At 34.0% G+C, this 22,706-nt stretch overlaps 8 protein-coding genes across 8 annotated transcripts; 1 reads left to right on the top strand and 7 right to left on the bottom strand.

Moving 5' to 3' along the window:
* Nucleotides 1-869: 869 nt before the first annotated feature.
* LOC17892111 (expansin-A12) lies at nucleotides 870-1,956 on the bottom strand. Its single transcript, XM_006298328.2, has 3 exons — nucleotides 1,783-1,956; nucleotides 1,378-1,687; nucleotides 870-1,232 (listed from the first exon to the last, which is right to left on the bottom strand). Exons 1-3 carry the CDS (start codon nucleotides 1,913-1,915, stop codon nucleotides 917-919), a joined length of 759 nt encoding a protein of 252 aa, XP_006298390.1. The 5' UTR covers nucleotides 1,916-1,956; the 3' UTR covers nucleotides 870-916.
* Nucleotides 1,957-2,926: 970 nt separating this feature from the next.
* On the bottom strand, nucleotides 2,927-4,276 carry LOC17893389 (thioredoxin M4, chloroplastic). Its single transcript, XM_006298559.2, has 2 exons — nucleotides 3,950-4,276; nucleotides 2,927-3,371 (listed from the first exon to the last, which is right to left on the bottom strand). Exons 1-2 carry the CDS (start codon nucleotides 4,209-4,211, stop codon nucleotides 3,052-3,054), a joined length of 582 nt encoding a protein of 193 aa, XP_006298621.1. The 5' UTR covers nucleotides 4,212-4,276; the 3' UTR covers nucleotides 2,927-3,051.
* A 438-nt stretch (nucleotides 4,277-4,714) lies between these two features.
* LOC111831600 (pheromone-processing carboxypeptidase KEX1) lies at nucleotides 4,715-5,352 on the bottom strand. The gene has a single exon (XM_023786444.1). It carries the CDS (start codon nucleotides 5,281-5,283, stop codon nucleotides 4,837-4,839), a length of 447 nt encoding a protein of 148 aa, XP_023642212.1. The 5' UTR covers nucleotides 5,284-5,352; the 3' UTR covers nucleotides 4,715-4,836.
* An 84-nt stretch (nucleotides 5,353-5,436) lies between these two features.
* LOC17891928 (probable ubiquitin-conjugating enzyme E2 25) lies at nucleotides 5,437-8,839 on the bottom strand. The gene is made up of 8 exons (XM_006297171.2): nucleotides 8,745-8,839; nucleotides 8,544-8,632; nucleotides 7,746-7,898; nucleotides 6,858-7,655; nucleotides 6,708-6,771; nucleotides 6,485-6,624; nucleotides 6,076-6,390; nucleotides 5,437-5,963 (listed from the first exon to the last, which is right to left on the bottom strand). The coding sequence occupies exons 2-8, from the start codon at nucleotides 8,604-8,606 to the stop codon at nucleotides 5,637-5,639; spliced, it is 1,860 nt and encodes a 619-aa protein (XP_006297233.1). The 5' UTR covers nucleotides 8,607-8,632; nucleotides 8,745-8,839; the 3' UTR covers nucleotides 5,437-5,636.
* Nucleotides 8,840-16,714: 7,875 nt separating this feature from the next.
* Nucleotides 16,715-17,509, top strand: LOC17892601 (metallothionein-like protein 3). Its single transcript, XM_006298857.2, has 3 exons — nucleotides 16,715-16,850; nucleotides 17,117-17,164; nucleotides 17,246-17,509. Exons 1-3 carry the CDS (start codon nucleotides 16,801-16,803, stop codon nucleotides 17,355-17,357), a joined length of 210 nt encoding a protein of 69 aa, XP_006298919.1. The 5' UTR covers nucleotides 16,715-16,800; the 3' UTR covers nucleotides 17,358-17,509.
* Nucleotides 17,510-17,562: 53 nt separating this feature from the next.
* Nucleotides 17,563-18,784, bottom strand: LOC17893545 (cytochrome c oxidase copper chaperone 1). Its single transcript, XM_006299099.2, has 2 exons — nucleotides 18,644-18,784; nucleotides 17,563-17,988 (listed from the first exon to the last, which is right to left on the bottom strand). The coding sequence occupies exon 2, from the start codon at nucleotides 17,986-17,988 to the stop codon at nucleotides 17,761-17,763; it is 228 nt and encodes a 75-aa protein (XP_006299161.1). The 5' UTR covers nucleotides 18,644-18,784; the 3' UTR covers nucleotides 17,563-17,760.
* A 768-nt stretch (nucleotides 18,785-19,552) lies between these two features.
* On the bottom strand, nucleotides 19,553-20,641 carry LOC17893921. The gene is made up of 2 exons (XM_023785997.1): nucleotides 20,412-20,641; nucleotides 19,553-20,254 (listed from the first exon to the last, which is right to left on the bottom strand). Exon 2 carries the CDS (start codon nucleotides 20,246-20,248, stop codon nucleotides 19,814-19,816), a length of 435 nt encoding a protein of 144 aa, XP_023641765.1. The 5' UTR covers nucleotides 20,249-20,254; nucleotides 20,412-20,641; the 3' UTR covers nucleotides 19,553-19,813.
* A 237-nt stretch (nucleotides 20,642-20,878) lies between these two features.
* Nucleotides 20,879-22,531, bottom strand: LOC17891766. Its single transcript, XM_006298628.2, has 4 exons — nucleotides 22,428-22,531; nucleotides 21,746-21,831; nucleotides 21,289-21,556; nucleotides 20,879-21,202 (listed from the first exon to the last, which is right to left on the bottom strand). The coding sequence occupies exons 2-4, from the start codon at nucleotides 21,827-21,829 to the stop codon at nucleotides 21,045-21,047; spliced, it is 510 nt and encodes a 169-aa protein (XP_006298690.1). The 5' UTR covers nucleotides 21,830-21,831; nucleotides 22,428-22,531; the 3' UTR covers nucleotides 20,879-21,044.
* Nucleotides 22,532-22,706: the final 175 nt, after the last annotated feature.

Below are 22,706 nucleotides of genomic sequence, written 5' to 3'. Positions count from 1 at the left end.
CTTTTCTTTTGTTCTTATTCTCTCACTGTGAGATCTGCAACTGTGTAACGCCATCCACTTCATTAAAAAAATGACAATGATTCCACTTTTTTCTTTGTTACTACATTATTAAAACATGAACTTAAGAAAGGACCATAGTTATGGTGTAGAAATTGATGACTAAAAGAAAACAGCTTTGTGATTTATAATACTAATATTATTAAAAGGCTTACACCAGTCTAGTGATATATTACTGAATGTGTCAATGTGGTGTGAATACCATCATAGTTGCGAGGAAATTTTGTTGTATTCATAGTTCTATTTTTTATTAACCTCATTAACAAATTCTTGCAATTGGGAGATACAAAAAAAATTAATGATAGCTTTTATTTAACTTTGAAAGTATATTTATTGTGTATTTGAAAAATCAACTCTTCGAGAATATAGAGGAAAGGTAGCAGAAAAAGCATGGGCCAAGCACCTTGTTTTTTTCAATTTTCTTTTTGTATATTTATTGCTCTGTTTTTCGTATATTTTTCTTTTATCTTTCTGTAGGGAAGAATTATTTCACTGGAAGAAAAAAAAAAGGTCAGAATTAATTCAAGTTACGTGTAACATATTAATTTGTGTTTTGTGAAGATTAGATTTGATAGTTATATTGACAAATGAACTTAAAAATGTTATTTCCGTTTTTTCATGATAATTCAGGAAACCTCTTTTATCTTGTTGAGAATGCTTCATTACATAATGAGAAAACCATTGGTTAAATAAAATTAAGCATGACTGAAAATTATTTAACAATAAAGAAGAAATGCAAAAGAACATTGCCCAATTAAAACAAGGGCAAGTTCATGATAAAGACTTAAAGAGCAAAGAATTGAAACCAGTCCAACATTCGTAAAACGATGACAATGTTTGATGTTTTGGCCTGATATATTCAGACAAATTGGCGTCCCCGAGAGGAGAAGGTTTGGCCAAACCACCAAGAAGAAGGGACAACGTTCAAAAACGTCAGCGTTTTACGGTCAATAAGAGTTACTCTGAAGGAGAGTCTTTGTCCCCGGAGATCACCAGAGCTCTGCCAGTTAGCACCCCAGTTACGGGTCATCTGAAGCCAAGTTTTTCCCTTTGAGCCGCGTACTGCTACCGCTCTCACCGAGCCACCACCACCAACGTTTGAGATCATTACCATATTGAAGTTACCTTGCCCTCTCATCGTAAACCTCACGCCTCCTCTTCTCTTGCATCCCACCCTATAATGTTTTCAAGATTTAATTACTTCTTACAAGCTTTTTAACGTTTAAACAAAAACTTGAGCTAGCTAGCACTCTTTTGATACTTAAATATAACCACCATTAGTAACTCTTAAATAAGCGTTGAAAATTTTGAATATGTTACCGGCGATAGAAGACGGGAACAATGCCTTCGTTACCACGACGTGCGATGCGGAAGAAAGCTGGTGAGGACATGTCAAAGTGATGGCGAGGGAGATTGCACCAACCATTATTGTTGTTTGATGGACAAAAGTTTGTAGCCGTCACCGTCACGGCAGCTCCTCGGAGACACCACTTAGGATCTGCGGGGAAGTCACACCTCACCTGGTAGCACCCACCGCATGACTCACCGCTTCTGAATAGTGCACCGCTTAGGGCCGCCGTGTGGGCTCCGAATCCGGCGTGGTACGGATTGTCATATCCACAAGCTCCTCCTATAAATTTGTTTAAAAATTTAATACTTACTATACAAAGATACTAAAGTAAGAAACAAGAGTATATTAAACTTATAGTTTAATGAACTTATTACCAAGTGAAGCAGGGCTATCATTAACACCGTAATACGTTGCATGAGCTCTTATCCAACGGTTGGAACACATCCCCACACTTAACGTACCAATCAAGAGAATAACAGTTACCAAATATTTTCCCTTCATCTCCATAGATATTTTTATCAGATGTTTTAGATAAGTAGATATCTTTCTTGATGAAACAAAGGAGGTTGAGATCACAAGTGATTGCTTGAAGAAGAAGGAAAACATTTGGACTCGTTTTATAAAGGATCTAATACGTAATAACGCGTTTTGTCGGTGATTATTACGACTTATTTCACTTACATGCACCACAATCTTATGCATGTGTTCGTTATCTTTCTTAGTTGGATCCTTATTTTTTTATATAGCTCTTGAAAATTCTCTAATAATTGATTATATAGGTCTAAACACAGGGAACAAAACTTCCTAGTTGAAATATTATAGTAACACTTAATGTCATATATCTAAATCTGTTTATTTTAGTGGTTTGCATAATATTACTGATATGTTCATCATAGAAAGATATTAAGTAACACCGTTTTAGCTTTTAAATTTTGAGGATAATAATGGTACATTTAGCTCTATATTTGGTAAGAAATGGAAGTGCCTTGTAATTTAACTGTAACTAATTGACATTTTGTTCGGATATTTCATAAGAGGAGAAAGATGTGATAAATAATGAAGAAGATGGGCACAGTTGACAAACGTTTTTGATATCTAGCTAGCTGTATATTTAGTACAGGATTTCGTATCTTTATTATTCAGTGATGTAAAAAGTTTGAGATCTAACTATATACAGTATTTCAAATGATACGTTTTAGTCTATTGATGTATTTAATGCGATCGAGTTCACTAAAAAAAAAACTCGCGTGGTATACATAATTGGATTACAAATCGTGATACAACAAAGACATATAATATATATTACATAGACCCGCGTGTATTAATATATATCTATGTCCTATGCAGTACACATAATGAAACAGTACGGAAGCCTACATTACTCAAGACATATGCGAGTGCATAGAATAGATTGTACGGTGAATTAGAGCTTATGAAGAACAATGGCATGTGCTTCAACGTGGAGTTGTGCTTCTCCTCATCGGCGTCGGTGGATATTTTTTTGATTAAACCAGACAATAATGGACCCACGATAACATTAATAATAGTCAAAAACTCAAAAAGACTTTACAAAAGATTACAACAGAGAAGATAAGGTAAAGAGAGTGACAATAGATAGAGTCGAATTTTGTTGTTGTTGTTGTTTACTCGACCAAGAATCTTTCTATAGTTTTCTCCAGTGTGTCTCTAGGCACAGCTCCAATGATACTGTCTTTCTTCTCACCGTCTTTGAAGATGATCACGGTCGGAACGCTTCTTATCCCGTAACGGTTCGCTGTGTTTGGGCTCTCGTCGGTGTTGATTTTGTAGAATTTGAACTTCCCTGCGAAATCTTTGGCCAGTTGGTCAACTATGGGGTGAATCATACGGCACGGTCCACACCAGGGCGCCCAAAACTCGACCAGAACTGGGACATCTGATTCGAGGACCTGTGTTTGCCATTCTGAATCCGACAGGTTTGGTACTGCACCATCAAAAAAAAAAACAAACAAGTTATAAATCCCTCAAATGAGACAAACTGTAAAAATAGTATACCGAGCATGTCAATTGCAATATAGTAGTACATTGTTCATTGCCAAGTGTAATAGAATCGCGGATGCATATAGAAACAGACTACAAATTCAAGCACAAAGAAGCTGAGTCCTCAAACGAGAGATCGACCAAAATAATGTTATAAGGTTCAGATCTACGAGTTCTACTTTCAGAAACCAATGATCTAATCCCTATGTATCACACAGTGTCAGAGAACATAACAGACGAGAATCAAAGCAATTTGATAGAAGATGGTGTTGTAAAACTATCCTCAAAATGAAATTAACCAAAACATTATGAGTTCCTAAGAATCCAAGTTTTCAAATTGAGTTACAAAACATGATAAACTTGTACACAATTAGATGGCTCCTAAATTTGGAAAACTTATCAACTTAAGATTAACCATCAACTTATAATACCAGAGACAGCTTCTCTATAATCATTTCCACACACAATCAGGACTTGAACACATCAATCACGAGAAGAAGAGTGAAGTTAAGCTGTGTATACCTTCGACGGCAGCAGTGGTGTCCTGAGCCTCGCAGGCGATTCTTCCACCACGAGCGAATCTGGATTTACGATTCGCACCCAGACTCGCCGACTGAGTCACCACCAAACTCCGCGAAGCCCTCAAACCTCTGAATTCCGGTAGCCTGGCGGGAGAAATCCGGCGTCCAGAAACGGACGGAACAGCTGAAGCAGATGAAATCGAAGCCGCGATCGGCAGAGAGAACACGCGGGTCACGGTGACGGAATCGAGCAAAGACGCCATTGAAGCAGAGCGAGTGGTAGAGGAGTTTTTGGCAGATACGGGGGTTCGATAATTCAATTCGAATGACTTACACACAACAGAGGTGATTTTATCCTCGACACGTCATTCTTCTTTATTCGCATTACATAACGACATCGTTTTAAATTACTCGACTCCTCTAAACCGTCAAATCAAATCCGATTTCGGTTAGGCAGCACTCTACCAATCCGGGTTTAGCTCTCACCAAAATCACGATGAAAAACAGAGTCAGTGCCATACTGCCGAGAGCAGTGGCAGAGCTAAAGTTTTGGAAATAAAACTTGTATGAAAGCACAGACACAACAAATAATTATCTAATTTCATTGTTGCGATTAGCTCTTAAAGTTTGGTGAAAAATGAAAATCTGTTTTTAACGAACCTAAATACTCGACTTGAGCATAATCGATTTGGGATCTTAATGTTTTTACTGGGGATAGATGCAACATCGATAACCAAACACCACAAACTTTATTAAAACAATGGAATGTGAGAAAAAAAAAATATCACGAGACAAAACAAGAAGAAATGCTCATTTTAGAACCAATTCCATCAAGAAGGTTTTAAGTCTTTGCCAAGTACTAGTCAACTAAGAGGCATTTTTATATTTTTACTTATTTTTTCTTGTGTGATTGACCTCGTCTTCGTCTTCTTCCTCTTCCTCATCATCGTCTTCATCAAACTCATCATCGTCGTCGATATCCATGTCATCAATCTCATCCTCATCAAAATCTGTCTCCTCTTCTTCCGAATCGACGTCCTCGTTATTGTTCACCACTCGCTTTCCATGAGCCGCCTCCATTTTCCCTATTCTCGCCGAAACGTCCTCCTGCTGTACCACGCCGTCACGCAAACCGGTTTGCATTACCGGAAATGTTGCACGGAAAAACGGGTATTGGCTAGTCTGGTTAACCCGAAGCAGAGACCGAATGCCCGGTCCACTGTTCTGCACTGTCTCAGTGAGATTGGCCGTACGTGCACGGAGGAGTAGATTCACCGCTGATCTACCATCGCGGATGAGTGATCTCGCCGCCGATGATGAAGAAACTGAAGCCATATTTAATCGCAAGTGTGTGTGTGTGACTGATAGCTCAGAGACGGCTAATATACATACACACAGAGAGATCAAGGGTTTAGGGTTTTTAGTAGAGAATGACACCTGGATGGCCACGTGTACACTTTACGTGTCCCCGGTACAAAAGCTTAAACGTAAAAATATCCAAACCTTGTTGGGGGATTAAAACTGACTGATCGAAGCAACTGTACATATGAGGGTGACTTCTCAGTTCTCAATAGTCTCAAGATTTATGTCATAGTTAAGGGAGAGATTAAAAAGAAAAAGAAGAGGATCCATGATTTGTAAGAAAGGGAGAAACTAAGGAAAAACAAAAAAAAAACGAGGAGCCGAACTCAACTAGAAGAAACTCGGTCTCTCTTGGAGCTTGATCTGGTACTGTTGCTGCTCTCTGCAACGTTTTTAGTCTCAGTGCCATTCTCTTCTCCCTCCTCTTCGAGACCGAGCACACCTAAAAGAATAAACTCCTTCAACAGCACTGTCTCCACAAAGGTAGCCACATCTGTCCTAAACTTCTCAGAGCTGCTCTGGCTACTCTCTTCCACATCTTGAGCCCCCTTCACCAGAGTTCCCGGTGGAGCTCCATTTCTATAAGCATTACACGCCTTCAACACGTCGTGAGCACAGCTGTAGAAATGTCCATACGCAAAGTCTTCAAAATACTGCGCATTCAAAAACCCACCAGAACAAATCAATCTCAAGATTATTAGTCAAAAGTTTTAAGCATTTTGTTTTTGTAGGGACAATGTAAGGGGATGACGTTTTTCTTGTTACCTTGGGTGGCCTCCTCATGGTATAAACCATAGTCTTTAAAGACAGTATCAATGTGTTTTCACTGTAATCTTTAGAGTTTTTCTCTCCCATTACAGAACCCGCTGACCTCTCGTAACCAGGCTCGTTGAAGTAAGGTTTCTGATTTAAAATTAGACCTTGGATCGAGACAAGAACCTGTAACATTGTGGATTTGTTGGGGATCCATTTCTCCTCCCTCTGGTTACCAGCCCAAGTGCCGAGAAGACTCAGACACACTTTCCCACAATTGTACAGATTCGGGTTGATTCTTAGCCCACCAGAATGGTAATGAACAATCTTGTAGAACCAAATGGAATTTCACACGTCAAAAGAGATAACCTTTTAGAGACAACAACAAAAAAATCCATTTGAGAAACTCCAATTGACTCACCGGTGGTACAGAAGGGTATGTATCCGGGAAGAAGATGTCAAAAAAGAACAGGCCATCATGGTAGGGAGTTCCTTGGGCTCCGATAATCACAGCCCTTAAAAGATCCATCCTAGATTCATAAGCTCTGACAAATATCAAATCTGTTGCAAGAAGAATAGCAAACAAAGAATGTAAGAAAGTTGCTGATAGCCATGAAAATTAATGTATGAGACAGCGTGTTTACCTGGCAAATCATTCTCAAGAATTTTCCACTCCTCTTGGATCCTCTTCGCCCACTCCTTTGTATACTGATAAAGCAAGGAAATAGTTAAATCCCGAACAACGAAAGAAACATTGCAGAATAATGATTAACTAGTGCTCATCTGGTCGCAACCTGCTTAGAAGTTGATCCCTTAGAAGCATAGTGGTGGTCTGAATAATCTTCGACAATGTCAAATCTTTTGAAAAACACATACGTCGAAAGATAATCCTCCATTTTTCTCTTAACTCTGGAAGGATCTGGAGGTGCAACAACCTCCCCCAATCTCTGCCGAGCACCATAACCTTTTAAACCGGATGTAGATGGAGGTACCGGAAGCAATAAACCAGAAGAAGCTGGACCAGGGGCCGGAGCCTCCCCAGTTACTAAATCGGGAGTCTGAGGCTGAAAAGGACTGGAAAAATACGTTTTGGAGGTTGCAGAAGCAGAACCGAGAGTGAAAGGTGGTGCAGGATATTGGAAACCCTTGCTGTTTTGTGGCAAGGCATAAGCAGAGTTAGGTATGACTCCCTTAGAGTTGTGCGGCAAAGCATTCCATGGTTGAGCAACATGGGTTACCATAGCAGAGAAAGAAGACTGAGAGTGGATTCCACCTCCTGTTGTTGCCTTTTTGGAGCTGCTAGCAGTAACATCTGATACATTCCCATTTTTATCATGAGAAGATTTGCTGCTTTTCGCTGATTCCTTGTCAGCTGAATTTGGAAACCAATCCATTGACACCTCGACACCAGTCGGCACATCCTTAGCATCAAAAAGGTCTTGATACATGGAGTAGTTATCCGTCTCCTCCATTTCATAAGTAGATTGGTCAGCATAGTCGTAGTCGTCATCATAAATCAAAGAATCCGGGTCAAGCAAACTATTTGATACTGGAGACGATCCAGGGTAACCATAAGCATCGCCAGGAGACCCCTAGAATAATTTGTTTTTGAAAAACATGAACTTTTAGTTGTGACAGGATAAGTCATTAAAAAGGAAAAGAAGGAAAATTCAAACACTTACCGCAACATAATCATCATCTTGGTCATCGTAAGAAAGGGAATCAAACTCCTCTATAGCCTTCCCTTTATTCTTGGGATCAACATTGCTGCCATTAAGAACACCACCGCTTAGCGTATCGTATAGCTTCGCATCAATCACTTCTGGAGTTTCAGCCTACAAGGAGAAATTATGCCACGCAAAATTCAGAGTAAGATAAAATATAGATTAGTTCCATTCTAAAGATTCTAGAACAGAAGAAGCACATCAAAACATAGGATTGGAAGAATACAACAAACGAACATGGAGACCAAACTATGCACACAATTGAAAGCGCCAACAGATAAGAAGAAGAAGAAGAGAGGAAATTGTCTAACCGAAGACAAAAAAAAAACACATTAAATAACAAAAGAAGTCGACAACAACATGAAGAGAAACAGAACACGAACAGTCAATTACAGTTTTAAGTGTGATCATAATCATTGAAACATTACAAGCTTAATAATAACCGAGACGACTCTTCAAAACCCACGATCAATCAAAGAGAATCTCACAAACAAAGACATAATGCACATGAGCCAACAAAACAAAGAGCCCTAGAAAACCACACATCAACGACGATGGACTCACTAACTAAGACCCATAAATCAACAAAGCTCGTAAACCCAGATTGATGATGATCGCACAATCCCCCAAATCAATTGAATTAAGATTAGGTAAAAAGACATCAGTGAATTTTGGGTTAAACAGTCAAACAAATTAACCCCTACAGATAAAAAAATCAATCAATTCAATTCAATTTGGGTAAAAGCATTATCAAACCTTGGTTGGTGTGAGTGTTCTCGAGCAAGAAGGAGGAGCGATCTCCACTACGTCTGGCTTCATTGAGAATGATCCTAAACTCTAACGAACTGAAAAAGGAAAAAAAAAACAACTTAAAAACGAAGAGAATTGTCCTCGGATATTTAGAGAAGAAGAAGATGAAATCGATCAAAGAAAAAAAAGTTTTTAGGAGTCATTCACCTTCGCGCCGTATTAATATACCAAAACCAAAAACACACAGTTAGGGAGATTTCCCAAAGCCTCTCTTCTCTCAACACTCAAAAAAAAAAAAAAAAAACAACTCCCCTTCTCTCTCTCTCTATTTAATCTTAATCTTTAATTAAAAACCTAATTAAAGTTATGATTTATGAAAATTTTCCAATTCTATGCGTTTTTTATTTTCCAAGTCAACAAGGAAAGTCCACGAAGATAGGGTCCACCTTAAATCGACGGTTCAGATCGTGTTGCGATGTTAATCATCAACGGTGATAAGGATGATACTATTATAGTCTGCTGCTGTAGAGGAAAAAAAGCCCGAGCTAATACAACACGGTAGGTGTGGAGGACTTCGACCAAGGCTAATGATTTTAGAGCCGTAGGATCGCAGAGTTTTTTTTGGGTAAATCTAACGGTTCGGAACTCTGTTTTATCGTAACAGAACAATCATAGCAAAATCTAATGAGAAGATATAATTGTGAGTTAATTCTTTTTTTCTTTCTTTTTTACGTTTATAAAGTATACTAGATTTTACCCCGTGGTACACCACGAGACCAGTATTTTATGCTTTTTGTATTATAAAAACATAACCGTTTTATTTTACATATACGGATGTCCCTATAGCACACCACGGATCTATATTTATTTTAATAAACCACTGATGTGATTAATTTGTTTGATTTGTAAATGTTACGATGTTATATATTTGTTGTTGTATTTACAAAATTAACCCCGTGATAATTTTTTTGTTTTTAAAATAGAAGTTATAATGTTGTATATATTTTGGTGTCTTTGTAATAATTAATGTAATCTTTACTAACTTTTTTGGGTTGACTTTTATATTTTTTAAAATAATTATATGAATAAATTACATTGATATTTGTAAGACTTGATAAAACTAACCACTGAATATATTCCTTCATGCATAGTGTGTTCCTTCATGTGAGTTACATTTGAAATAAAATTCGTATGTGTATATATACATTCGGGCATGATTGATCTTACCCCGTTTTTCTATAGAATTTAGGAGTTCTTAAAGTTTAGTTATTTATCTTGTTTTGACTATTGGAAAATGTAATTGTACTAATAAAATTATTTTTACATTTTCAATTTTACATTTAAAAGTAATATTAAAATTGCTATATTTCATTCATGAAACTATACAACTCAAAAATGAATATACAGAATAAAAATGCAAAGGATAATGGAAAAAGAATAGCTAATGCCTAATGGTGCCGAGGCCATGATCCCTTCGTCCATATATTAATTCTCATGGATGTGGCAACGAATGAAGTGAGCCTCGTGAGATACCACAAGTTAAATTTGTTTCTATTTTTCTATTATATTTTAAATTGAGCTAGTATGTAGTTTGTATCTTGTATCTAATTAAATGTTTTGTATGTTTATGAAGAATTATAGGTGCTCTTTCTTAAATATTTTTGTTGCAAATTCCAAAGTCTGTAGTATTTTTTTTGGCATCTATGTGGTTCGATATGTTTGGGTTTAATTGATTAAAAAACAATTTAAGCCTCAAATTTTAAAATAGACTTATACCCACATAATCTTATGTAAATATCATGTATTAATATACGTGAAAAAACCGAAAAATTCGTTATCAATTTTATTTTTAGATATTTAATACATCTATACTATTAAAGCTGAAGTACACAATGAATTTACTCTATAGTTTCAAAATGAAATAATTATCATTTCTAACTGGGTTAACACGCGGATCTAACTAACTAACGGATATGTTAATCGGGTTTAGAGATTTAATCTCCATCGTTCATTTTTCAGTTGATAAAAAAAAAAAATTGGTTTTCAATATTACAGGAAAGATAATTATTACGTTTGATATTTAACTTTATTTGTAAGATACAATGCCTAAAATTTAGCTTAATTGGCAAGATTTTCTTAATTTCAAATATTTTATAAAGATCTTGATCGAAATTTTAAACATTGAGTATTTTAATATTTGTTTTAATAGAAACCATTCCATGTTTTCTTAATATGGAATATTCAATGTAGTTGACTTTTTAAACTATTTTAATTTTTAACTTGACCAACCAAATCAATCTATATTAACATTTTTAAATACATTTGATAATATAACTTTTTATTTGTAAGATTTTTATAAATAAACTTTTGTCATTTCATTATATATTAAAAATTGAAGAATTATTTATTAAGTAATCATTATCCTATTCGATTTTCTTTGAATATATATTTCCTTAATCATTTAAAATCCATAATATGTATATATTTCCTTAATCATTTAAATCTAAATCGTTTATATCAAAATCATTAATTTATGCTAGGCAAAATCAACGGATTATATCTTAATTTATAACAATTTACTAATTTATGGTAATTAAATTCGCCTATTAAATATAAACATGATTTGTTATTCTAAGTCTTCTAAAAATGGAATATTCGGATATAATATTTAATATTTAACAATAAAATCACGATAATTTAGTGATTGAGATTGAATAAAGTTATTTCTTTTCAAAACTAAATCTCAAACCAAATATTCTAAAATATTAACTACCCCGTTTTTACAGCCTATATAAAACATTCCATGTTTTCTTAGTTTACATTCATTTCAAAAGCGAGACAAAATATATATCTCACAAAACAAAGCATGAACTAATACAAATTTTCACACCACATGCTTTCATATCGTTTTTAATCAATGTTTACTCATAATATTTTACTTTTTGTGTTTAATTTTTTTAAAACAACTAATTGTAATCTACTTTTTTGATGTAGTAGCTTGAGATTTTGAGGTCTTTGGGAAAACTACGAAGATCAACAACATCCTCCCCAATAAACCCAAAAAACGTGGTATGCATTCGAAGGTTATTTAGTCCTAATTCTTATCATCATATATGTAAAAAAAGTTAAATAAAATGGTTAATATTCCTTTTAAAAAATTTTCCTCTAAATTACATTGTATATATATATATATGCATTTAAGATTTTATCGCAATCGTTTATTTGTAGATTAAATCTTGATCGTTAATCTAAATTTTCAAATATCTAAAAGATTTTATAGATATTATAATTTTTATCTAAGGAAATTTATTAGGTGAAGAATCTCAATATATTATGTCTTCATTACTATTCCTATACGTGAATTAAATATTTCCTAAACTATTTAACTAAAATCATTTATATTTAAAACATTTTTTTAAAGTAAACAAAAGAAATTAAATTAATATTTGTGCATCTTTTTTTATTCACAAACTTCGTATTAAAGGTTTTAATCCAATTTAATTTTGAAAACATTTAATTACTTATTATTAAAAAATAGCACTCCTTTTCTTTTAAAGTTTTATAATATATATATATAAGTATTCATTATTTCCTGAATAATTTAAAGTTTTCAATTAATATATGTGAAATTTATAACCAAAAGGTGTATGTAAGGCTACTAAGGAATAAAATTTAAAATAAATTAAAATTTATTTTAGTGGTTTTATTGTAACTCTTAAATTATTTTCATTGTTATAAAAGAGAAAATAAATTTGAAAAATATATACTTAAATATTTTTTTGAAACATAAGATATGCAAGATATCTTAAAAGATCTTATGTAACTAATATATTTTTTAACCATGAATAAAAATAATATACATTTTATGAAATAAAAAATTTGATTGATAACATTTTTTCTTTAAAAACTTATAAGAAAAAATCATTTTCAGAAACGAAAAAAGGAAGGAAATAAATTTCAACTAATATTACCTCTTTTACTAACCGATTTTAGATAAAAATGATAATAAATTTAATTTTGGTAAGCATTTAATTAATTTAAACTAAATTTTAAAATATTAAAATAGCATTACTTTGAAAGATATTCTGGTCATCTCTTAAAACAGGTCTCTTAATCAGGTCTTGGAATTAAATCTTATTTTCGAATATCTAAAAGATTTAATAGGTATTATAATTTTCAATTAAGGAAATAGTTTAGGTGAAAAATCTCAGTTTTTTTATGTTTTTCATTAATATTTCTAAATTTAAATATTTCGTACATTATCAAACTTAAAACATTTAATTTACCTTATTTCAAGTAGATTAAAGATTAAATTTTATATTAAAATTGTTTACAATTACAATATTTATCATATTTTCCTTTTTTGTTAACATTTTAGCAGATTAAGTTATCATATACTTTTGCCAATAGTTAAATTTTATTCATAAGGTATTCATAAATAGATTATCCAAATTTATGAAATTGTTATATATCACTTATGTTATCTTTCAACCGATATACAATTTTTGTAAATTATATTAAAAGATTGCATTTTCTTATACACCGTTGAGGTAATGTCCGTGATTGATAAATTTAACGGTTTTAGGGAAAATATAATATATACGTACTTATATTAAAACCAGACCTAATTACTATTGTATATATTATTTACTTTCTATACAGTTAAAATATACAAATCAACACGCGATTTAACTCTATAGACTTAAAATTAAAATATACAAGACTATTATGTTTATCCTATACTATTGAATACCAAATATTATTACAAATCCAATTATATCTTTAGTTTAAAAAACATCATCCGTGCGAAAGCACGGGCCATCCTCTAGTGTGTTTTTAAAATTGAAACAAAAATACGTCGTTTATTTAATTTTACTCTAAAATTTCTTCGTTAATCATTGGTAGATTCGAACATACAACGTAACATAAGTTAACAGCGTTATACAAACATTAGCCGGCGTTAAACTTAACCCCACCTATCTGAATATCTATATATCGTTGAAACCACCACCACCGTTGTCGTAGTTCCATCAGACTTTCGTGCTTTGATCTGATGAAAAATAGTAGAGACGAATGAATTACAGTATCAATCTGGCATTCACTCCTCTCGAGTATCTCAGAAGAGGTATTTACTTGAAGTCTTGCATATCATTTTTGTTTATTTAGATCACCACACTGAATGTTTTGAAACTTACTCAAGGTTAAGTAGTTTGAGTCTGAGACAGGGTGAGTGCTTGTAACGACTGTTCCATTTTAACACCTTGAAACATAAGAGACAACAAATATTAGCGATAAACAAAATAGGAAGTAGGTGATATTAACTTTATCATCAGCGAAAATACATTCAAGAGTCTCCAAACTTTGACTTGGACCCTCCAAACTGTTTTTTAGGGACGTACGTCTCTTAGGTATGCTACCATCATTGATAAAAAAAAGGTGACTGATTTCTTCTGCTATAGTTTGCTTTGGATTGTGGTTTTTCGGATAATTGAGGAAGTGGTGAATGGAAATATAACCTATTGCTTGACTTGACGACCAAATTTTGTAGTACATGACACATATATATATATAGTAGAGGGTTCGTGGTGTAGGACTTTGTAACATATAGCTTGACTTTACGACCAAGTTTAAGTAATTTTAAAGTTTTTGGAAAGCAAATTACTATTGTATAGAAAGTAACAGTAAATGAAAAGATCTGATTGGCATATATCCCTAACATTATGCGACGCAGTTATGGATCCTTGTTAATGTTGTTTCTGAATTTAGACAAATCAATCTTATATTATGTTATTTTGAAATTAATTTATATTTTTGGCTGTATTATATAAGGGGAGGTGTTATCTAGACACACATAGAAAGGTATTTAAATATTGAATTGATTACACAAATTTCGACGGAGAAGTTTGTAACAACTAATAAACATTAATGGCTTGTAGTTATAGAAGGAAAGATGAATATAAGTGTCTTCATATGCGATGTAGTTATGACTCTTCTCTCCTCGTATCAAAGTATACAAATGTTAGATCCAGAATATTCAATCGGGTTGTAATTAAAAGATTATAACCGACCCGACAATATAATTACATGATTAACCTTAATGACATTTCATTGTTTAGTTATAAAGAAGGGCATTGTTAGTAAAAATAGCTTAAACCCAAGGTGGTCAAAAAAAGGGTTGTAAAAATAATAAGATAGATAATGATTTTGGATTTATCTAAAAGAAGTACGATGAATCTCCATAAATTGAAGTATTATTTTTTCTTACAAAAAAGAGCAATAAATGATCATCAATGTATAGTGCTAGTAAAAAAACGAAGAGAAAAATTTCAAGTTTAATACAGTGAGTAATTAAAATAAGATATTTCCAATTTTAATATATTACTGTTTTTTTTTTTTTTTTTTTTTTTTTTTTGGTAGGAAACCGGGAGTAAAACTCCCGGCTAATAAAATAAAAACATTATGCAAAAATAAATTACATTCGGACTAGTCGAGGACACACAGTATCTTTGTTTTTATTTTTATAGTATTAGCTCTTTTTGTATTTGTTAGATCATAATAACACCTACATTTTTTTTTTGTTTAAAAAGATCTTAGAAAAATAAATAAAAATAAAAGAGATCCATGCTGGTCTTACATTGGGTTGGGCCTATCTAGATTACGTTCTCTTGTTTTCACTATTGATACTCTTTTAACACACTGCTGGGGAGGCCCATTTGTAAGAGCCCATAAATTTGTTGAGAATAATGAATCTGATTTATATTTGGCAAAAGAGAGAAAAAAAAAAGGAAAGATAAGGGAACACATATTAATTTACAAATTAGAGAATCTCAAATTAAGAAAAGTTGAAGAGGCAGAAAAGCCTATAATTTTTACTCAGTAGCTAGAATTTATTCACAAAACGACAAACCTTTCTGGCTAATTATTCTTGGAGATATTTGTGTGAGTCTTATTGCGAAAATAAATATTTCAGACAAAATGTACACAACAAAGATACAGTGCGCGTGCGCAGTTTAGTTTCTTTTGTACTTTTCTTACTTTGATACTGTGTATGTATGCTTTTTTTTTTAATTTTATTTTAATTTTTTGTCGTGAGTATGTATGCTTTTATATATGTGTTCATGAAATATTACTTTCTAGTTTTTGTTTTTATTGGTAAAGGTAATTACTTTCTAGTTTTGATATGGAGCTTTTATTATTTTATATCTAGCTTTCCCATAAAATATTTTGTATGAACTTTAGATTAGAGAAATCGAAAATAATATTATTTTAATGATTGTATTTGAATTTTAGTACTATTGGAAGAAGAAGAAAAAGTATAATCAGTATGACAGTAGTCATATTTGGAAAAAGAATATAGAGAGCACTCCTTTCAAACCATATCCTTTTGGAATCTTTGAGAAATCATTAGTTCTTGCAAAGTTTAAAACAATATTCTTAATAAGCACTACATTTATAAACAAAACCGAGAAGATTTTGTTGAAGACGTTTAATATTTTCAAATCTTCACCCACCCTTCACGTGTACGCCACAATTTCGTGTCACCTATGATTTGAGCAGGCTTCTATTTACGTATTTTCGCGTCAACTTTCAACTCCCAACTACAAAAGCTATATCTTCATAAATCCTTTATTTTTCTTCTATAGACATTGTATATGTGGAGTGTCAAACATACTGTGTAATGTTTCCAACAAAAAAAAAAAAAAAAAAACTGTGTAATGTGGGTTAAAAAGAACTTAGCTGGAGATTTTTTTTTGTATGAGCTATAGACACTAGAGGTTGAGTTGTTAATTTGTATCGACAATGACATGATAGCCTAATGATTTGTGGTGTTGTTAAGTGATAAACTCTAAAATCCGCATAATACATGATGACACACACTCGAGATTAAATGGTGATGTGAACTTTGAATAATAACTTAATAAGTATATATATGTCTCGATAACTTCATTATATTCCAATGTTCCAAATTTGTTAAACCAAATCATATATATAAAGTTGTAGTATTGGATTACGAAAACAAAAAAGAATGGAGGAATAACGAATATATTGGGGAGAAAAAAAGAGTGAAATGGACACGAGAGGTTGGCAATGAAAGGCTTAGCCCAAAAAGATTCGGTTGTCACATAATTAGCAGAGATTCTCCACTCTCTGCCCATCTATAAATTGCTGAGCCATTGAAGTTTTTATTACAAAGCAGAACAAGAACTCAATCACTACATTACTCAAACAACCTTCAAGCTTTTTTATTCAAAAAAACTCAATCATGTCGAACAACTGCGGAAGCTGCGACTGTGCTGACAAGACCCAGTGTGGGTAAGTGATCTCTTCTCCTTCTCTTTCACGACTCTGCCAAAATCTCTAAATATATAAGTATATGTTGTTGTGTGATCCATTTTGTTGAGCCGTTGGAGATTTTTCTTTTGTTACTTATTATTAGTACTAGCAGAGCTAGTGAACGCTTTGTGATATTGGATCTTGATGCTTGATCTATGTCTGAAACTATAATCTTTGTGTTTTGATTTATTTATATGTTGGTCTAGATCTTGATTGACATATGCTTTCTCTTTCTGTGACTGCAGGAAGAAGGGAACCAGCTACATCGTCGACATCGTCGAGACTCAGGAGAGGTAATAAAAGATGATTGTCATAGTGATACAAAGATATTAATAATCATGATGATATATAACAGAAATGAAATTTGTTTGCAGTTACAAGGAGGCCATGATCATGGACGTTGGTGCAGAGGAGAACGACGCAAATTGCAAGTGCAAGTGCGGATCCACCTGCAGCTGCACCAACTGCACTTGCTGCCCCAACTAAGAAAGTTCCTTTTTTTTAATAATAAAAATGTAATATGAATAAAATTTGATGTGAGCTCATCTATTGAGCTCATATCTCTCTTGTGAATCTTGGTATGATGTGATGTAATGGGTTATGGCCACCTTATCCTCCAATACATCCTATTTCTATTAGTATCATCTTCTTTCCCTTACCTACCAAGCCCCACACTTGCAAGAAAATTGGATAAAATAAGGTTTCTTTAAACTTTTATTTTCAATCACAACAAAATGGGAACTTGTATCCGAAATGCATACATAATCTCTCATGGAGAATTAACCTCCTGTTTTATACCCTAAACCCATTTGGGACGATGAACAATCTATGTTGCTCATTCCTTTTGATCAATCAAACTATGTATTAGAAAAACAAAAGAAAAACGTTTTCAGATGTTGAAACCTTCTGCTCGGAGACACATTTTATGAGCCTCAATCCATTTTGTGCAAGCCGATTCACCATACTCAACGATGCACTCATCTCTAAGCTTCTTTGTATCAGGGCAAGCACAGCATATCTTCTTCTTTGGTTTTGTCTCTGCAGAGGCAGCAACCTTGCTTGACTCTAGAACAGGTGGGGGAGGAACCAAGCCGTTTTGTGCTAGTTGATCACTCATCCTAGAGAGAAAGAGGAAGAACATGGTCAAAAAATATGAACACGATAATGAACAAATAGGCATCAACATACAATAAGTAACATAGGCTAGATTCACAAGAAAACTCATCATTTAAATGTTCAAGACACGATCTTAAAGATCGATATCAAGTCCTTGAAACCTTCGTATATGCTCATTATATCATCAACAAAAACAAATATCGAAATAACAAGTTCTCAACACCAAGCTCAGTAAAAACTAACATTTGCAAGGGTATAAAATTCCATGACAGCCATCTACTTGGTAAAGAAATCGAAAACAAGGGCTGCATCATACGAATCATTTGGTTTGAGAATACTGGTTATCGATTTCTAACAATTCGCACAAACCCATCTAAATATTGGATGATCCAATTAATAATTTTACTCTAGGCACGACGGGCCCCGATAAACACATCTAATCAACATTTACACGAAACTCAAAACCCTGAATCCTAAAACCCTGATTCCCAAATTACGAACTCTAATCCATAAGATAACAGTTATAGCAAACTCATAAACCAATCTGGTAACAATTCAATTCAACGAGAAAATCCAATCTGTGAAAATGTTTCGTCTGCAGCATCTAACAATTTTTGGTACATAAATTCTCAGAACGAACGGAAAAAAAAACACTACCTTTGAATGGATTAAAAGAGGATGAAGAATCAAAGAGCAGAGCACCGGTGAAAATTTCGGCGAAGGGTAATGAAATGGAAAGAAGAACACTTGGCTCCTGGCTTGAACACGAAGGCGAATTTCAAAGTAAAGAGCCACCAAATAAGAACATTTGATTTTGAATGTTCCATTTACGTAGTACAATACAAAGGCATCGAACTTAGTTACGGACCCGTGTGCTTGGTCTATAAATGGGCCTAGCCCAGGCCATTTATCATAATAACAACAAAATTGAGATTGATAATGTTCTTTGTATGCCAAGTGAAGGATGAGCAGAGCACTGGAACAATATTTTGCTTGCTCGAACCTTGGTAGAGAGACTTAGGGACTATGAATACCTGTCATATATTAGACAAACAACTAGAGTGTTGGTTCCAAAGTTCCCGAGGTAGATATGGAGAATGATGCTTATAGTTTGCAGAGTGACAGTAAATGTTCAGGTTGGTTTTGATGTTGAGGACCAGGGAAGGCACACAAAACACAATCTTTTTAAGCACTTGCAAAGAGACTTTACTCTTCTGTACAAGTTAACTTTCTTGTCAGCTATAACAGGCACTTGAGGCTTAGGGTAACTGGGTAAGGTTGGAACAAAAGTAAGCTACATTCTTCGTTATAGGCAGAGGAGAATACCAGAGAATGGAAGTTTGGGATTCGGGAATTTGATTTTTCTTCTTATTACGCAGCAATCTGCATATGAATGTGATTGTCCACTAAAGCATCCTATCTTAGAAGATGAACTTGTCTTTGAATGAAAACTGTTCTAGTTTGGTGTTATCCACTTCTGTTTCATGATTGTAGAACTTGATTTAGCTCCTTTCCTTGAAAACTTGACAAGAGGTTGAAACACTAACAGAAACACAAAGATGTAGTTACACAAATAAGAATCCGACACAACTCATTATTTACACAGATTCAGATGAAACTGATGGTTTCAGAGTTGAAAAATAAATCATTTTCATTGACAATTCCTCTGTTTCATTGACACTTGATCTTCTGAATCTATAAAAACCGACAATGGTTTGATCTATTTCCCCCAGGCTAGTGGTTGTCTTGATCACCACTTTCTAACGAACACACATAATCTTTTGTATTAGCCTCACTACAAGCTTAAGAACAAAAAAACTAAAACATCAATCATACTTCTCTCTCCATGTATAAACGAGGAAGAAAATCCAGGAGACAGCTAAAGCAATGTCTCCAAGGGCTTGCTTGGGACATTCAAAAGCAAGATCTTCAATCTTCCACTCAAACATAACTCTCCATAGAGCCATAAGCATATAGAGAATCACGGAACCACCGGCAAAGAAGCTGTGAAACTCTCTGTCTTTCACAAACGACACCATGAATAGTACCAAACCGATAGCAAAGAGAAGCAAACCCGAGAAAGACTGAGAAATCTGGATGAGTTGCTCGTCGTGAGGCGTTGATCCTTTGAGCTTCTTTGCTATATCACTACCATGTCCAAAGATGGAAGCTTTCTCTGTGTAGAACATCATCAGGGTTCCACTTGTAAGTGCGATTATCGAATGGAGTATACAGATTACGCGGAAGAGATGTGAATTCATCGCACCCTTGTTGATTCCAATTATAAAGAATCGGGCTTTAGCTGAGTTATCAGAGAATCTATCGAGAAAAGGTCAAAAACAAATGGAAGAAAAAGAAGAAAAAAAACCAATTTTTTATTTTAAACTTCAAAGACAGAGATGTGTAAGCTTCAAACTTTCAAACCTGAGGAAGCTATGATGATGTTTAAGCTTTGCAGAAAGAGAAATGGAGAAAAGGTATGGTTTTGGGATATATGATTTAGTGATTTGAAATCTGATGGATTGATTCCACAGGAGAACTTGTGGGAGTTGTTTATGGATAAACCCTAATTTTGTTTCTGATGCAAAAGAAGATTTTTTACTTGTGATCTCGGTCCTCTTTTGGCAGCTTCTCTATGTTCAACAGAAATTCAAACCCACCGCATAAAGATTGCTTTCCGATTATATATAAATTAATTTATAGTTGAAAGAACTGTTTAGAAAAAAATTGAATTTAAAAGACAATAAGAAGTTTGTCCAAAAAAAAAAAAAAAAGACAATAAGAATAAAAACTGTGTTATTCTGATAACGCCATTTGTATGGAAACTTATCCATACTTTCTTGGTAAAACATAAAATTATATTTAACAGTGGAATCAACATCTTAGACCAATTAACAAAAACAAACAAGGAAATATTGTGATTTTAATAAGCATGATGACGTTTCCAATATATGAATTTTCATAACGTAAAGGACATTCATCAAAACTTCAACATCACAAATGGATAACGTCGTAGCCGTTGGTAATACATAATAATAACCCAACATTGTTCCACTTCTAGTTAACTAAAGGTTTGTTGTCCTTTAACGCCACCAACGATCTGATAACGCCTGGGGACGTATTATCAGCAAGAGCACCTAGTTCCGATATAAAAAGTGCCTTCTCCTTCACTAAGCTCTGCAACTTCTTCGATTCAAACTCCAGTTTCTCTTCATCTGCACAGCAACAAGTAGGCCATTTTCTAATGAGGATACTGCATAAGTCTTTCAGGGACAAGCAAGAACTGTGAACAAGATAAAACCTTTCTCTAGCATTGTATGCACAGCATGGAAGGGAACTGCAGCAAATAGATCAGCTCCTGGTAGCATCATCCAAGTGGGTTCACTAGAGTCATGGGATCCACACGTAGAGCAAACTTCTTGGACCAAAGGTTTGCTTGAGCTACTATGTATATCCTTCATCATGGAATCGAATGGAGAAAGAACACTAGTCTTAGTTGTCCGAGCTCTCTTCCTAAGTGCTGTAAGAGCCTCTCGGTTTGCATTCCTCTCCTTGTCATTCTCCACCATCTATTACACATATTACAAGCTCCATTTGGTTAAAAACTGATAACTCACAAAAGACAAAAATAAGCTCAAGAACAACAATAGAATGTAACAGCTTGTGTATTCCAAAAGGAAGTTATTCTATTTTCCACAAGTCATTATGGTAATGAAAATTTCCAACTAAAGGAGATACTACCAAAGAGATTCTTGTACCTGATTTCGAGCTAGTAGGAACTCATCAGCTTCAGCTTCAATTTTTTCCAATAGTTGAGCAAACTTCTTTGGATCCAACTCCATATCTAGTCCCAACAGATTACATAGGCTCAGAACTATGCTTAGCAAAATAAAACATTCTTGTTTAAAGAGGAAAAATGAAAAGTTTGATTTGTGGCATAGTCAATCTTTGCAACCCTGAAAAAACTCCATGTTAAGAGCCCTACTTCTTTATGCACAAATCAAACTGTAACTAAGGCAATCAAAGCGAGAAGCTATGGATACTTGTTCTGCTTAAGCTCAATTTCAACGACTATCTCATTAGACCCACTTCTCTTAAAGCCACTCCATTTTTTTGTTGTATGTACCAGCATCATCCTAAACCCCTGACTATGGCGTTCTATCAAGTGATTATTGAATTTCCCAAAAAAAAAAAAATCAATATGGATGATATAATAGATTCATCTCTCCTAGATACCATTAAAGCAGTTATCAATTCTGTTAAACCCTAAAATATAAAAATATGAATCCCAAACACCCTAAACCACGAAATCTCATTCCTACGATGCAACAACGAAGGCAACCACAACACAACACAAATGTAAAACGATTCTCTAAAGAAAAGAGCGATAAGATGTAACTCCGGGAAAGAAAAAGAAGAAAAAATAAAATAATAACTAACCTTCAATTGGATTTAGTGATTTACAGACAAAGATTCAAAAACAAAAACAAAACAGAGAACCTCCGCCTTCCGGTGCCGCAATGGGACGGATGAAGTTGAACAGCAAAATCAATAAATGCATCATATTGGGTTATGGGCTTAGTATTTGGACAACAAAATGGTCCGGCCCATTTGTTATATACCTTTCTGTTGAAGGCTGCGATCGTTACCGCCGTAATCCGCCGCGGTATGAGAAAATTAGCTGATTTTGACAGTCAAGAGAACGTATTTACCGATCGG

The sequence above is a fragment of the Capsella rubella genome, unplaced genomic scaffold, assembly GCF_000375325.1.
Source record: "Capsella rubella cultivar Monte Gargano unplaced genomic scaffold, Caprub1_0 scaffold_3, whole genome shotgun sequence".
Lineage (NCBI taxonomy): Eukaryota > Viridiplantae > Streptophyta > Magnoliopsida > Brassicales > Brassicaceae > Capsella > Capsella rubella.
This window is presented reverse-complemented; position numbering and strand designations above follow the sequence as displayed.